Source organism: Myotis myotis, unplaced genomic scaffold (assembly GCF_014108235.1).
Source record: "Myotis myotis isolate mMyoMyo1 unplaced genomic scaffold, mMyoMyo1.p scaffold_m19_p_11, whole genome shotgun sequence".
In the NCBI taxonomy this organism is placed as follows: domain Eukaryota; kingdom Metazoa; phylum Chordata; class Mammalia; order Chiroptera; family Vespertilionidae; genus Myotis; species Myotis myotis.
Window position 1 is genome coordinate 67,323,075 of NW_023416315.1, and position 16,020 is coordinate 67,339,094.

The 16,020-nt window shown below is 40.4% G+C and overlaps 1 protein-coding gene across 1 annotated transcript in view; it reads left to right on the top strand.

Annotated features, from left to right (window-relative positions):
* Positions 1-15,789, top strand: part of IQUB (IQ motif and ubiquitin domain containing) — a 55,708-nt gene extending 39,919 nt beyond the window's left edge. Inside the window, exons 9-12 of the mRNA XM_036328809.1 lie at positions 2,382-2,558; positions 8,646-8,894; positions 12,119-12,304; positions 15,530-15,789. Of these exons, the coding sequence (XP_036184702.1) occupies positions 2,382-2,558; positions 8,646-8,894; positions 12,119-12,304; positions 15,530-15,712 (795 nt within the window). The 3' untranslated portion in view covers positions 15,713-15,789. The remainder of the gene's footprint in view (positions 1-2,381; positions 2,559-8,645; positions 8,895-12,118; positions 12,305-15,529) is intronic.
* The last annotated feature ends 231 nt before the right edge of the window (positions 15,790-16,020 follow it).

Here is a 16,020-nt window from a genome sequence, read left to right on the forward strand (position 1 = left end):
TGCCAGATGCTACCTTCAGTTGATGGCATAAAGATAGAAGTTGTTTCTGAGTTACCATCTGTTTTAACTATTATAAAGGTTTTAGATAGGCAGTGGGTTGGATAACTGCATGGCATGTCTATTTTGGTCATCAATATGAGCCAAATTCTCAGAGCATATAGATACAGATATCCAAATTATAATCAGGGGTTCATTATAAATAACAACAGAAAAATGTCAGCCATATTTAAATCTATCTAGGAGAATCATGTGATTGCAATCTAAGAATTTCATCAGCAAAATGCTTAGATACCTCGTGTGGGTTCTTTGTTTCCTAACTGCAAAGAACTGTTATTCTGTTGAGAAGAAACAAGACCAAAACACACAAAGTTCGTATGACACATTAAGTAGCCGAGTAAATGGTTCTTGTTGGGAGATAAGTCTCCACAGGTCTCTCGCATTTCTGCCCATCTTGAGAGCAGAGGCATTGAGTGAGTGCCTTTGTCCTGAACTACTCTTTCAAAGATGTTTGTGTAGTGAGTGGCCTTAAAATACTGTGATACTTAGGAAGAGAGGGAGAAGCAATAGATCTAGAGGTAGGAAATAAGCATGATATCCAAATTGTTAAGAAGAGTGCAAGTAGGGAATCTAGTAGAAATCCTCTTATCTGACATAATTAGGACCATTATCTGGCTAATTAAAAAAACACCAAAGAGTGGCTCATAAAAGATAAATTGGGCATCTCTTCAATTTGTTTAAGCTACTATATCACACGTACCTTTATATAACAACCAGAGGCCCAGTGCACGAAATTTGTGCACTGGGGGGGGGGGGTTCCCTCAGCCCGGCCTGTGCCCTCTTGCAGTCTGGGACCTTTTGGGGAATGTCCACCTGCCAGCTTAAGCCTAATCCCCCCGGGCTTCAAGAATGATTCAAATTCTGGCTCTTATTCATTTATGGCTGTGCAACCTTAGATAAGTTATTTAATATTTCTGAAAATCATTTTTAATTAATTTGTAAAGTTAGTTGCTTTGAGGATATAAATATATCTATGTTTGTGCATATATATGTATATATAAATATATAAAATAAAAATATAATCTGTATGTCTCAGTACTTACAAATAGAAAGCCCTCAATAAATAATAGGTATTATTTTGGTAACAATTGCTAATACAGACCAGTGAATCTTAAACCTGAGTACACATTAGGATCATCTGGAGAGCTTGAAAAAGAGAGAGTGGCAGACAGACAGACAGACAGACACACACACACACACACCACACACACAGAGAGAGGATATGAGAACGATTAGAAATAATATCTAGGCTCCATTTCAAGGCAGTTAAATTAGATACTCAAGTGTGAGAGCAATGTTAAACATCTTTTAAACCCTCCCCCAGGTCCTTCTAAAGTGCCTTCGGGCTCAGGGGCCACTGATTAGACTCACGTATTAGCTATGCCAAGCATGTATTAGAAAGTACAGAAGAGTATTAGTTACTGACTTTACCTTCTGGCTCACTCATTTCTCATGATCCTCTGTGGGGCAGTTGGAGCACCTTCTATTTGACTACTTATCAATCCTTGTACCTTAATCACTTAGCTCTTACCCAGGGCTTTCTTATCCAACCACACTCATTTCTATTACTTTATTAAAAATTATTGTGAATTATATTAGCATGCAGACAATATGTGTAAAATATATGTGTGCAGTCTAACGAATATAAAGCCATCAATCATGTAACCACCCTGTGGATCCAAAACAGGATAGAACCAACATTGCTGGTGTCCCACTTTCTCTTCACAACGGCAGCTCACCCTCTTATCCCCTAGCAGTACCACCATACTGACTTCCATGGTAGTAATTCCTTTGATTTTTTTTCTTTATTTTACCACTTCTGTGTACATTTCTAAAAAAATATGGTTAGTGTTGTTTATTTTTGTATTTTATTTAAATGGATTGATACTATATGTACTGTTTTGTGCCTTGATTCTTTTGCTCAACATTAATTTGTAAGACTGAAAGTTGTTATTGAATATAGCTGTAGTCCACTTACTTCCTTACATAGATAATATTCTGGTCTATGAATAAGCCATCACTTATTTATGTAATTAACTTATTTATGGCTCTTTGGTTGCTTTCTACTTTGGGGTCACTGTGCGTAATGACTCCATATGCACATTTCTCTAAAGCACTTAAGAGCAGAATTGCTGGGTTGTAGATTGTGCATATCTTAAACTCTACTAGATAATGTCAATTTTTCCCCCAAATTAGTTGTGCCAGTTTATATTGCTATCAGTGATGTTGCATTTCTTCTGGAGTCTCATTTCAGTTTCTTCGTGTGGTAATTTAAAAAACTGATTCTTAAAATTCTGTACTGAATATTTTTGTGTCTTAAATAGGAACATGAATGTAAACTGACTCAGGAAATTCTAGAATTGATTGACAGAGAGGTTGACCTTATGATGAGAGGAGTCAAAAATGATAACCTTGAAGGACTCAGAAAAAGAATTGCAACATTGTTTTTTCATTACATCAAAACACCTTTGTTTAATGCAGAAGTTGCAAGACACCTTAAGGTACTCAACTTTTTCCTGTATTGCTTTCTCAAAATTCTAAGATGTGAGATAGTAAATGGAAGACTATTCAAAGTTTGCTTTAACACTTTACTTGGGATTCCATGGGGAAGACCATCTTATTGTGAAATCTCTTTTGAATGATTATTTTTTGTGTTGATGAATTAAACATATTCATTTCGCTTCTGTGTCTGTTTCCAACCTTGAGTTCTTTCCTAATATCTGAACCAAATCTCTAGTTAAATATCGCACTATGTTGAATGTATCGTCGCCTCTCACACCTTCATGCTTTTGCACGTACTGTTGCTTCCACCTGGAATGCTGTCTGCCTCCTTCACCCAGCCAAGTCTGAATTCATTTCTTAAGACTCAATTCACATGTCCCTCCTTCCTGAGGCCTTAGAGACCCTGCATCTCTGAGATTCTACATGCACCTGGTTTGTGTTCCCTTAGAATACTAATCACGTAGTTATAATTATTATGAACAGTTCCATGTAGCTATCCTGAGAGAACGGCACATGTAACATGTGTTTGAATTAAACTGTCTTCTCCAACTGTTTAGGTTTCAATAGGGCTTTTGCTCTCTGAAGCCAAGATAAATGCCTTATTGCCTTCTTACTGTACAAAACGGTTTAAAATATTTTTAGGGGTAGTTTACTAAAGAATTCTAAATAGTGTTTTATTCCAATGATTATTTGTAGAGTTGTAATTTACTTAAGAAGCTGACTGAATATCTGTTTTGCTTTTTGACAATTATCTTAATAATTAATCAAAACTTATAAAAATGAAAATTATTTAATTTTTATAATTTTTATTTTTAAATGAATGTTTAAAATTTAATTGCTTTGGAAGAGAATATTAAAATATAACAAAAATTCAAGAGAAAAGTTTCCCATTTTATTATTTTTTATTTAAATCAGTGTTTCATTTGTCCAGGCTAACCTCTAGCCTTTTCTATAGACTTATTTAGTTTTTATATGTTTGTAGTAATATAATAGAATTTTATATTTTATACATTCACATAACATTATACCATTTTATTCACTTTTTAAGTTACCTTTGGTAAAATTAACTCATTTTAGTGAGTTTTGACAAACTCAGAGAGTCATATAACCAATAGCACAATCAAGATTAAAGAAGTCTTATTACCAAATTCCCTCACGCTGCTACCTTGTCGTCAATCTTTTCCTTGGCCCCCTAATCTTTGGTACTGATCTGCATTTTGTTTTTATAGTTTTACCTAAGCCAGAATGTCATATAAGTGAAACAACATGTAGTCTTTTGAGATTGGCTTCCTTTACTTAGCATATTGCATTTGGAATTCACCTATGGTTTTTAGTATATCAGTAGTTTGTATTTTTCTTGTCTGGATGTACCAGAGTTTATTCACAGTTGTAGAACATTGAGTTGTTTAGAGTTTTGTGGTTTTGTAAATAAAGTCACTACAAACACTTGATTATGAATTTTTCTGTAAATTAATTGTTTGGGGTTAAATGCCGAGAAAGTGAGATTTTTTGAATCATTTGGTAAATGCATATGTACTTTTATAAGACACTGACAAGCATTTTTTCTAAATTGGCTGTACAATCTTGTATTCCCATCTCAATGTATGAGAGTTCCAGTTGTTCTGTCTCTTTGTCACCACTTGGTATTGTCAAGTTTTATTTTAATTTAATTTTAATAGATGTGAAGTAGTATCCCATTATTTCTTAATCTCCTTTTTCCTAATGACTAATAAACATCTTTTTACTCACTTTTTTGCCATACATACATCTTTTTGGTGAGCTGTTTGCATATATCTTGTGCTACTACCCCCACCTTTTTTTCTTTTTTTAGTTGGGCTACTTATTTTCTCATTTATTGAATTCTGAAAATTCTTTGTATATTTCACATACAAGCCATTTGTAAGATATATGATTTGTAAATACCTCCTTTTAGTTTGTGGCGTGGCTTTTCATTCTCTACACAATTTCTTTAACAGAGCATAAGTGATTTTGATGAAGTTGAATGTATCCATTTTTTAAATGGATCATGCTTTTGGTGTTTGCTTTGTATTACTAAATCTTTTTGGAAGAATTAATATTGTTAAAATGTCCATATTACCCAAACTGACCTACAGATTTAGTGCAATCCCTTTCAAAATTCCAATGGCATTGTTCACAGAAAAGATTCTTAGTAGCCAAAACAATCTTGAGAAAGAACAAAATTAGAGGCATGATGCTTTCTGATTTAAAACTATATTTCAAATCTTTAATAATTAAAACAGTATGGTATTGCCTTAAAAAGAGACATAAAGATCAATGATACAGACTAGCCAGAAAAAAACATACACATATAAGGTCAACTAATATTTGACATAGAATCCAAGAACACAAGGGAGAAAGCATAGTCTCTTTAATAAATGAGATTAAGAAAACTTGATAACCACATTAAAAAAATGAAATTAGATCCTTATATCCCTCCACATACAAAAATCAACTCACAATGGATTAATGACTTAAATGTAGGACCTGAAACAGTAAATCTTCTTGAAGGAAACAGGGAAAACGTTTTTTGACATTGGTTTGACAATGATTTTTTAGTCATGACACCAAAAGCAAAGGCAACAAAAGCAAAATCAGACAAATGAGATTGCATCAAACTAAAAAGCACAGTAAAAGAAACCATCAACAAAGTGAAAGGCAACCCATGAAATAGGAGAAAATATTTGCAAACCATATATCTGGTGAGTTAATATCCTGCCCCCCCCCCCCCACCACCACCACCAAAGGGAGCTTTTACAACTCAATAGCAAAACAATTTTAACCCACTTTGAAATGAGCAAAGGACCTTAAGAGACATTTCCTGAAGAGTAGAGAAATGACCACCATGCACATGACAAGTGATCAGTCATCAGGGAAATGCAAATCAAAACTGCAAAGTGATAAAGACAAAAGATAAGTTTTGACAAGGATGTAGAGAAAAGGGAATTCTTGTGCGCTATTGGTGGACGTGTAAATTGCTATCGACATTATGGAAAACAGAATGGAGTTTTCTCAAGAAAATAAAAATAGAACTACCATATGATACAGAGTTTCAAATCTTGAAAATCGAGCCTATCCAAATTTATTGTTAAACTGAATGAATAAGAACAATTGGTTTAGTGAGCTTTTACTTATATGTTAATCTAGTTGCCTGTAAGTTTAATTAGTGTAGCATAACACCAAAACTCTAAAGTCTTCTTAAAAATAAGTGCCAAAGTACTTGGAAGGTTTTCTTACTGTTTTGCAACCCAGAGTCTTGACTTACTAATTTTCTTTCAGTCAATTAATTTTCTGTGTGATTTTACTACATCTATCCAAGGATTGATGAATAATACAGATTTTTAATATTTTTGACAGGATAAGTGAATACTACTTGAAGTTTAAATTTTGTATAGAATAGTAAGTTAAAGGGAAAGTATGACTTTAAAAATTAACCAACTTTTGCCCAGCCAGTGTGACTCAGTAGGTTGAGCTGTGGCCTATGCACCAGAGGGTCGCTGGTTCAACTCCTGGTCAGGTCAGGGCGAGTCCCTGGGCTGTGGGCTCAATGCCCAGTAGGGAGTGTGCAGGAGGCTGCCAATCATGTTTCTCTCTCTCTTGAGGAGGAATATAGGGGGCAACCTGGGGGACGGGGGTGCTAGCAATCTTAATCTGTGCCAGTGACTGGTGTTCTAGTGCACATTCTTGTTAGCCTATAATTAAGTCACTGCACCTTCCTTAGGCAATAATCTGTTTTCCTAAATGCTCCCAGTTTACAAGGGCCACAAACTAAGAATTTAACAGCTTAGCTAGAGGGGAGGTCACTAGCACCACTAAAGGCTGTAATCTTACTTCCCCATTCTAACTGACTCAGGAGGGGCTGTGAAAGCCGGGAAGTAAGGAAACAAAGAATTGAGAAATATATAAGGAACTAGAGGCCCGGTGCATGAATTTGTGCATCAGTGGGGTCCCTCGGTCTGGCCTGGGGGATAGGACTGAAGCCATATCTCTGACATCTCCTGAGGGGTCCTGGATTGCTAGAGGGCACAGGCCAGGCTGAGGGACCCCCACTGGTGCATGATCGGGGTCAGGGAGGGATGCGGGAGGTTGGCCAGGGTTATAGCATATGTCTGGCCCATCTTGCTCAGGCCCAATAAGCCAGACCGCAGCAACAAGCTAACCTACTGGTCAGAGCATCTGCCCCCTGGTGGTCAGTGCATGTCATAGCGAGCGGTTAGTGGCATTAGCATATCATTAACATATTATGTTTTGATTGGTTGAATGGATGACCAGACACTTAGCATATTAGGCTTTTATTATATAGGACTAGAGGCCTGGTGCACAAAAATTTGTGCACTCAGGGGGGAGGGGGCATCCCTCAGCCTGGCCTGTGCCCTCTCGCAGTCTGGGACCCCTCGGGAGATAACTACCTGCTGGCTTAGGCCTGCTCCCAGGTGGCAGAGGGTAGGCCCAATCCCTAGGTGCAGCCCCTGGTCGGGCTCAGAGCAGGGCCAATTGGGGATTTGGGGCACCGCCCCCTGTCACACTTAAGGCAGGGTCGATGGGGAGGTTGCGGCGCCACCCCCTGTCACGCACAGAGCAGGGCCAATCAGGGGGTTGGGGCTCTGTACCCTGTCACGCACAGAGCAGGGCCCATCAGGGGGTTGGGGAGCTCCCCCCTGTCACGCACAGAGTAGGGCCGATAGGGGAGTTGGGGCACCGCCCCCTGTCACACACAGAGCAGGGCGGATCAGGGCGTTGGGGCACCGCCCTCTATCACTCACAGAGCAGGGCCGATGAGGGGGTTGGGGCGCCGCCACTGTCACACTCAAGGCAGGGCCGATGGGGAGGTTATGGCTCTACCCCATCACACACAGAGCAGGGCCCGTGGGGTGGGGGTTGGGACGTCGCCCTCTATCACCCACAGAGCAGGGCCGATGAGGGGGTTGGGGCGCCGCCACTGTTACACTCAGGGCAGGGCCGATGGGGAGGTTATGGCTCTACCCCGTCACACACAGAGCAGGGCCGATCAGGGCATTGGGGTGCCACACCCTGTCACACACAGGGCGATCAGGGGGTTGGGGAGTTCCCCCCTATCAGGCACAGAGCAGGGCTGATCAGTGGGTTGGGGCGCCTTCCCCTGTCACAAACAGAGCAGGGTGGATAGGGAGGTTGTGACCCCACCCCCTGTCACACACATTGCCGCAGGGCGAGGGGCTGGTTTGCCCTGAAGAGTGTCCTGGATCAGGGTGGGGGTCCCCACTGGGGTGCCTGGCCAGCCTGGGTGAGGGGCTGAGGGCTGTTTTCAGGCTGGCGGGTGACTGAAGCTCCCAACTGCTCCTTTTTTTCTTTTTCTTTTTTTATTCTGGGCCAGCTTTAGCTTTGAGGCTTGGCTCCAGCTCTTAGGCCTCCGCTGCTGAAAGAAGGTTTCTGGCCTTTGTTTACCTTCTGTATTTGAAACAATGTTGCGATCCTGCTGGCTGAAGCCCAGAGGACTAAAGCAGGTTTCTGGGGTTTTGTTTAGCTTCTATATTTGTTACATAGTTGCTTAGAGTTGCAGCTCAGAGGCCTGCAGCGGCAGGCAGGGAACGTTGGAGTCCTCCGTCACTGAAGCAAGCAAGCCTCATGTTCGCTTCAAGCTGCCTGGCTGCTGGCTGCCATCTTGGCTGGCAGTTAATTTGCATATTTCCCTGATTAGCCAATGAGAAGGGTAGCAGTCGTATGCTAATTACCATGTTTCTCTTTTATTAGATAGGATAATCTCACTGTATAAGTTGTTCAGGCTTTGGATCTTCGAATCCCCTGAGCAGCAACACTGCTTTAAATAAAGGGTTTTTCCTGAACCTCCGGTACTCCTTGTGTATTTTCTGGTCGCCTGGTAAATTCTGCAACACTCCCTCCCTCTCCCTTTCTCTCTCTGAAATCAAGAAAAACATATTTTTTTAAAAAATTAACCAACTTTTTATCTCTTTCTAAGATGTTAGCCCTCCGTGCTTCTGTTGGGTGGTATTTGACTTGGCTTTTATTTACATCTTTCTCTCGCTCTCTCTATATAAATTTAAATATATGTATATATTTTTATTATTTAGGTCCCTCCAGACCCACAGAAATTTTATAAGAAGATTTACTTTTGCTACAGTTGCCAGCTCTACTTACCGTCTACGGAGTTCGCTATCTCATCCACTGCACACCGCATATACCGGTGTCGTAACTGTATTAGCCTTGACAATGAGACTCGACAACGGGAATCATTTTTGAAGTACAAATATTTACTTAAGCGGCTCTACTATTCAGAAGTTAATTATGAAGATGATTCTAAAATTGCTTTCCTGATACAGGTATGATCAGTGAGAGTTGCCAATATTAGATGAAAGTTTACAGACAAGATTCCTGCTTTTCCACCGAAACTTTTAAAAATAATGGATTTTACCTCCTGTGCTTATACTTTCTGAAGCTTGCTCTTCTGGCAATTCTACATTTATATATGTAGACTTCTTTTTTTTTTTTTTTTAATATATTTTTTATTGATTAAGATATTACATATGTGTCCTTGTCCCCACGTTACCCTCTATCCCCCCCCCCCCCCCGCTCATGCCCTCACCCCCCCGTTGTCCATGTCCATTGATTAGGCCTATATGCTTGCATATAAGTCCTTTGGTTGATCTTTCCCCCTTACCCCCACCCTCCCCTACCTTCCCTCCAAGTCCCGACAGTCCAATCAATACCTCTCTGTCTCTGGATCAGTCCTTGTTCATCAGCTTATGTTGTTCATTATATTCCACAAATGAGTGAGATCATGTGGTATTTATCCGTTCTCCAGTTCCATCCATGCTGTGGCAAATGGTAAGAGTTCCTTTTTCTTCTTCCTCTTCTTAAAAAATACCTTTCAGCATTTCGTATAATGCTGGTTTGGTGGTGATGAACTCCTTTAGCTTTTTCTTATCCGTGAAGCTCTTTCTCTGACCTTCTATTCTGAATGATAGCTTTGCTGGATAAAGTAATCTTGGTTGCAGGTTCTTGCTATTCATTACTTTGAATATTTCTTGCCAGTCTCTTCTGGCCTGCATGGTTTCTGTTGAGAAATCAGCTGACAGTCGTATGGGTACTCCCTTGTAGGTAACTGACTGTCTTTCTCTTGCTGCTTTTAAGATTCTCTCTTTATCTTTTGCTCTTGGCATTTTAATTATGATGTGTCTTGGTGTGGTCCTCCTTGGATTCCTTTTGTTTGGGGTTCTCTGCGCTTCCTGGACTTGTAAGTCCATTTCTTTCACCAGGTAGGGGAAGTTTTCTGTCATTATTTCTTCAAAAAGGTTTTCAATATCTTGCCCTCTCTCTCCTTCTGGTACCCCTATAATTCTGATGTTGGTACGCTTGAAGTTGTCCCAGAGGTTCCTTACACTATCTTCATATTTTTGGAATCTCTTTTCTTTTTTCTTTTTCGGTTGGGTATTTTTTGTTTCTTTGTATTTCAAATCTTTGACTTGATTCTTGGGATCCTCTTGTCTGCTGCTGGATCTCTGTAAATTATTCTTTATTTCAGTCAGTGTATGCTTAATTTCTAGTTGGTCCTTTTTCATGTCCTCCATGGTCTCACTATACTTATTGAGGGATTCATTAAATTTATCGGCGGTTTCCATAAAATTCTTGAAAAACCTTATAAACGTGGCCTTGAACTCTATATCCAATCGTTTGCTTTCCTCCATTTCTGCCATTTGTGACCTGTTTCTTTGTCTCCGCATTTTGGCAGCTTCCCTGTGTTGATAGAGTGGCCCTGTGCGCCAGGTGTCCTGTAGGGCCCAGTAGCTCAGCCTCCCCAGTTACCTGGGGTGGACACTCTTGGTGCACTCTTGGTGCCTTGGTTGTTGTAGAATCACTGGGAGGAATTGACCTCCAGGCCAATTGGCTGTGAGAATCAGCTGTGTCTAAAGTGGGAGAACTTCTGTGCTGAAGACACCCTTCTGGGGCAAGACTTGCTTCAGTGGGGCTTTGGTGCTCACTGAGTCTGCTCCCTGAGTGTGTCCCTTATGGATCTGAGGAGTTGCAATCTGGGTGGTCCCCCTTTGACCACTGGGTACAGTGGCTCCTGGATCTAAGGAGGTGCTAATTCAGCCTCTGCCTGAGGCCACACAGCAGGAGCCACGAAGAGGCTCAGCTGTGAAGCAATGCAAGCCGCTGCGGGGCCTTGGGCCTTCTCTTGGAAGTTCCGGGTCTGCCTGGTTTGGCTGCAGTTAGGTACATTCACATGCAAAAGCCTCTGCCGCAGCCTGGGTGGGGCGGGGTCTCAGGGAGTCAAAGGGCGGATCAAGGAGCTATGGCCGATTCTCCGCCCGGAGTCGCGCGTCTCAGTGTCCCGGTAACGGCTGCAAGCACCTCTGAGGGAAAGCCACCCTCAAGTTCGCCCGCTGCCGGACAGATCAGCCTCTCCCCGTATGAGTCCTGGGTCCCCAGAGACTTCCCGGAACCGGAGTTCAGAGCAATCGGGAGCTTGTGATTCAAAAAGACAGCCCCGTCCTCAGGCGCCACCCCCTTTCCTCGCGCGCGAGCCGCCGTACCTCTGCACTTCACCTCCGCAGCGCCTCTGGCTCTCAGCGTGCTTTTCTTTCCTTCTAGTTGTAGAATTTACACTCAGCCAGCCTTCCTGTTGTTCTGGATGATATTTGCTCAGTCCTTTGCGGTAATTTTCAATTGTTGTGTGAGGCGACAATTTCCCGGTGTTTACCTATGCCGCCATCTTAGTTTTTCCCCGTTAAGTTCTATATGTAGACTTCTTGATAAAAAGTTGCTTCAAGAGTTTTAACTAATATGGTTTAAATTAAAAAATGTTTTTATTTTTATTTTTTATTTATTTTTATTTTTTATTTTTTTAAAATATATTTTATTGATTTTTTACAGAGAGGAAGGGAGAGAGATAGAGAGTTAGAAACATCGAAGAGAGAGAAACATCGATCAGCCGCCTCCTGCACATCTCCTACTGGGGATGTGCCCGCAACCCAGGTACATGCCCTTGACCGGAATCGAATCCGGAACCTTTCAGTCCTCAGGCCAACGCTCTATCCACTGAGCCAAACCGGTTTTGGCTAAAAAATGTTTTTAAAGTTATTTCATTTCCCCCTTCTCTCTTTTTTACATTAAAACAAAAAAAATATCTTTTTAACAACACTAAGAAAATTGCTTTTTAAAATTTTAATGTCCTCATTTGTACAATGGGAATAAAATGACAGATATTAACCCTGAGGACAAGATGATAGTTACTCATACATTTTGAAAAGTACTTACCATATAAATGTAAGGTATAATTAGCATACTGGAAGGAATATATGTAGCTTAGTCTAGGTCAAAGGTACGGACGGTCATGAATGTGAGACTGATAACCTAATTTGGACAGAATGAACAAATGTTTACTGAAAAATAAGGAGCAATACGCCATGGAAAACCTCACGAATAGTATTTCTCTTTCAAAAATATACTCAATATAATTTAATTATTTCCTTAAGTAATATAATAATCGTAAGCAATTTTTATGTTTCTAAGAAAACATTTTTCAACTTATGTTGACATGCAGCTGCAGGATATTCAGTACCTGGTAGAGAACATCTGGGCGGCCCAGTCCGCACTCAGTGCCTGGAATGACCTCAACGACCTGGTCCTCGTCCGGTGGGACAAGGCCGTGGAGTGGTCCCCCTGGAACTGCATTCTCCTCACCAAGGATGAAGCTGCCGCTCATCTCAAGCTAACAAGTATTGAAACGGTAAGCAAGTTGCATTTTACCCGGGAAAATTAATTTAATCATTGGAATTATTAGAGATAACTTGACTGTATGACAAGAGTCCATGCCTGCCCTGGAATGATTAGCATATAGGCCACCAGACTGCAGAGTCTGGTTTGATTCCCCATCAAGGGTGTGTACCTTGGTTTCAGGTTCGATCTCCAGCCCTGGTCCAGGTGAGAGTGGGAGGCAACCAATCGATATGTCTCTCTCATGTCAATGTTTCTCTCTCTCTCCCTCCGCTTTTCCGATCAACCAAAGGACTTGTATGCATACCAATGGACACAGACAACAGGGGGATGAGAGCATGAGTGTGTGTGTGTGTGTGGGGGGAGGTTGGGGGTTAATGAGGGGATGAGGACACATTTGTAATACCTTAACCAATAAAGAAATTAAAGATTAAAAAAAATAATGGAAAAAATATCCTCAGGTGAGGATTTAAAAAACCACATTCACTGCATAATTTAAGTACTTCCATTGAGTTAAGAAACAGAGAACCCATTGGATAACAAAAATTGTGGATGGTACGTGTGACAGATTAAAATTAAAGGGAAGCTAAAGCGAGAATAAAAGAATGAAAGGTGAGAATGAAGACCCGAAGGTCAAACGTGATACTACTCCCATCTAATAACAGCAAGTTCAAGCACAATCTCTCTGCAAGGGCAGAGATTTTGTTTAGCTTACTTGTGTCTGTGTCTCTAATACCTACCGCACTGCCCGTCACAGATTAGGGGTTTAATAAGGATTTGTTGGGTGAATAGATGAATATTACCACTAAATAGATATTATAGAACTCAAAATCTGCCCTTTGATTAATCATCACAAGCCTACGTAAAAGCACACTAAATTGTCAAATAAATTTTGTTCATAATTTTGTGCTCAAAATGGAAATCATCATACTGATGGGGTGTAGTTTCGAGGCTCCATTTTTTACTTGCTTCTAACTAACTAGGAGTGGAGAAAGCACGTTAAAAATTAAATACCACTTAATTTCAGTAACTTACAAGATGTAATTTCTAAAGCTTGTTGATGAATGAATTTGAGGAGTCCCTAATGGGTTCCCAGAGAGCTTTATTTACACTAAGCAAGCCCAGGACTCCTACTGCTGCTACTGACTTCTGCTGATTAAGTTGATGTATTCAATTCCATGTAAGATGCCAGCTAAGAGAAACTAAAGAAATGACTTCAAATGTAAGTCATTTTGGATGATGCTGTTCCCTGCCTGTGTTTTTATTGGGGAGAGGGGAGGTGTAAATGGGGAGAAACTAGTTAAAATTTTAGCTTTTTTTGAATAACTTTCCCGGAGAAGCCAGGCTAAAATAAATTTTACTTTAGCTATGGAAAGAAAGAGCAGCAAGAAATTTTGAAGGTGTGTTATGTGTTGTATTTAGTAAACTCAGCTGCCTCCTAAATACTTAATCACTGGAAGCATAGCCAATACTAGCAAACTCATTTCATCTAGCACCGCAGTGGGACTGGAGTGCATTCCCAGCGCTGATATTCCACCCCTTCTTCAATTAATCCACACAGCTCCCCTTGTGTATTTAATCAAATTACTGCAGAATCAAATTAAGTTCTATCCCCATTCAGGATGCTGAGCTTACTGAATTTCTGTAACTAGAGCTAAGGTTTACAACCAGACAAACTCAAGAAAAAAATATTACCTTCTTGATGGTTTGGGGCTGATGTAATTTTTTAAGGTATTAATATTCAGCCTGGTGTAATCATTTGAGTATTAATATTCAACCTAGTTAAAGAATAATTTGTTGCTCTGGCGATGTACTCAGTGGTTAGAGCATTGGCCCACCTACTGAAGGGTCACGGGTTCGATGCCTGGTCAAGGGCACGTACCTGTGTTGCAGGTTCGATCCCTGGTCCTCAGTTGGGTCCCATGCAGGAGGCAACTAAGTGATGTGTTGCTCTCACATTGATGTTTTTTCCTCTCTCTCCTCTCTCTGTCTCTCACTCCACCCCCATCACCCCCCAGTCCCCAGCCCTTCCACTCTCTCTAAAAATTAATAGAAGAAATATCCTCAGGTGAGGATTAACAAAAACAAATAAAAAAAGAATAATTTGTCTTGCAGCAAGTTAAAGTATTTCCAGATCTTCCATAATGCACTGATAGTTGCTTTCTCAGTGAATTAAAAAAAAAAATACTCAGAAGTTAAAGATTGACTCCCTGTAATCATGACACAAGTTGTAGGAAAAGCATGGAAAAAAGCTTCTCTTCTCTAAACTGTAAAAGAGGCAGATCACTTTCTCATGGTGTGCACATTGGCCAAGGTAGAACAACAGTGGATTTAGAGTCAGCAGACCTGACCCAGTATTTCCCATTCCTGTCACTAATGATTTAAAGAACAGTAAGGCCTGCCCCCTTTGCTTCATACTTTTTTATAAAGGTACCGAAACGCATGGACGCGGTACAGAGGACCAGAGCAGCCTGACTTGAATTCAGGCTCTGTCACTCATGAGCTGAGAGGAGTGGGGCAAGGTTGTTAATGTCTTGGTGTTCTGGTTTTCTCATTAATAAAAAGGGAATAATATAACAAGGGGGTGATAGGTATTGGATATCTTTTTATATTATTCTTTAAGAGCTGCTTATTATTTCTTTAATTGTATTTACTATAATATACTTATCTCATCTTTAAGGATTACATTTTGGATCTATAAAGGTACTTTGAAAATATAAGAAGTCCTGTGTATGGATAATTTAATGCTGCATAACAGAAATGTATTAATTTTTCTTTAATAAATATGAGCTAAGAAGTGATGGAATAAAGTTAGATTAGTGTGAAGGATTCCTATTTTGACCTGTTAAATTTGTCTGTGGAGAGGAAGCTTAAAAATAAGCCCAGGATAATCCTACCTAGTTCATATTCTTTGGCTCCTTTCCTCTAGGGCCTTCTTCACTTTTGATTGACACTAGTGAGGGATCTTTACTGAGGGGCTGTTTTACTCTCAAAAAACAGGTGGTAAGAGAAGGTACAGGTAGTAGCCATCACTTGGTTGAAAAGAAGGGAGAATCAGGAAAAGCTGGCAGATTAAAGGTCATAGGAGCTGAGCCCTGAAAGATGATAGTCACGGTGGCGAAAAATGTACCCTGGGCTCAGAGAAATTATAAGCAAAGGCAGCGAGGCATGAAAGTGTTTTTACTTGGCTAAATATAACTATGACATTTAATAGAATTTGTTTTGTTTTTTTTTTCAGGGATATGAACCCTTGTTCATTCACAAGATCAAACACAAGCATATCCTGGCTAAGAACTACTTTTCGCAGATTCCAGTCCTGGCTTCATTTATAGTTGATGATCCTGAAATAGGTGAAATCAGACAGAAATATCAGGAAGACACAAGCCCTAAGATTATAGAGCCCCAGATTCCCAGTCCTTAGAAGACCCAGGAGTACTTGTTTGATGATCAGCATTTTGTCCACTGCAAATAGAATAATACAGAGGTCACACCGTATGGAAATAGAATTTGTTAAATTGGTTTTAATTGTTTTTCAAATAAAAGTATATTGAAATGTAAAACACGTGGCTTTTACTGGATATCCTTCCTTTGCCTCTTTCACTCTGCCTCCCACCCTCCCTCTCTCTCTGCTTTGTGCCCTGGAGGCTGAGCATTGTGCAGTACATCAACAAGTATGTCATGCCCTCTAGTTGCGTTGGTCAGTGGGAGCCATCACTGCGTTGGTCAGCA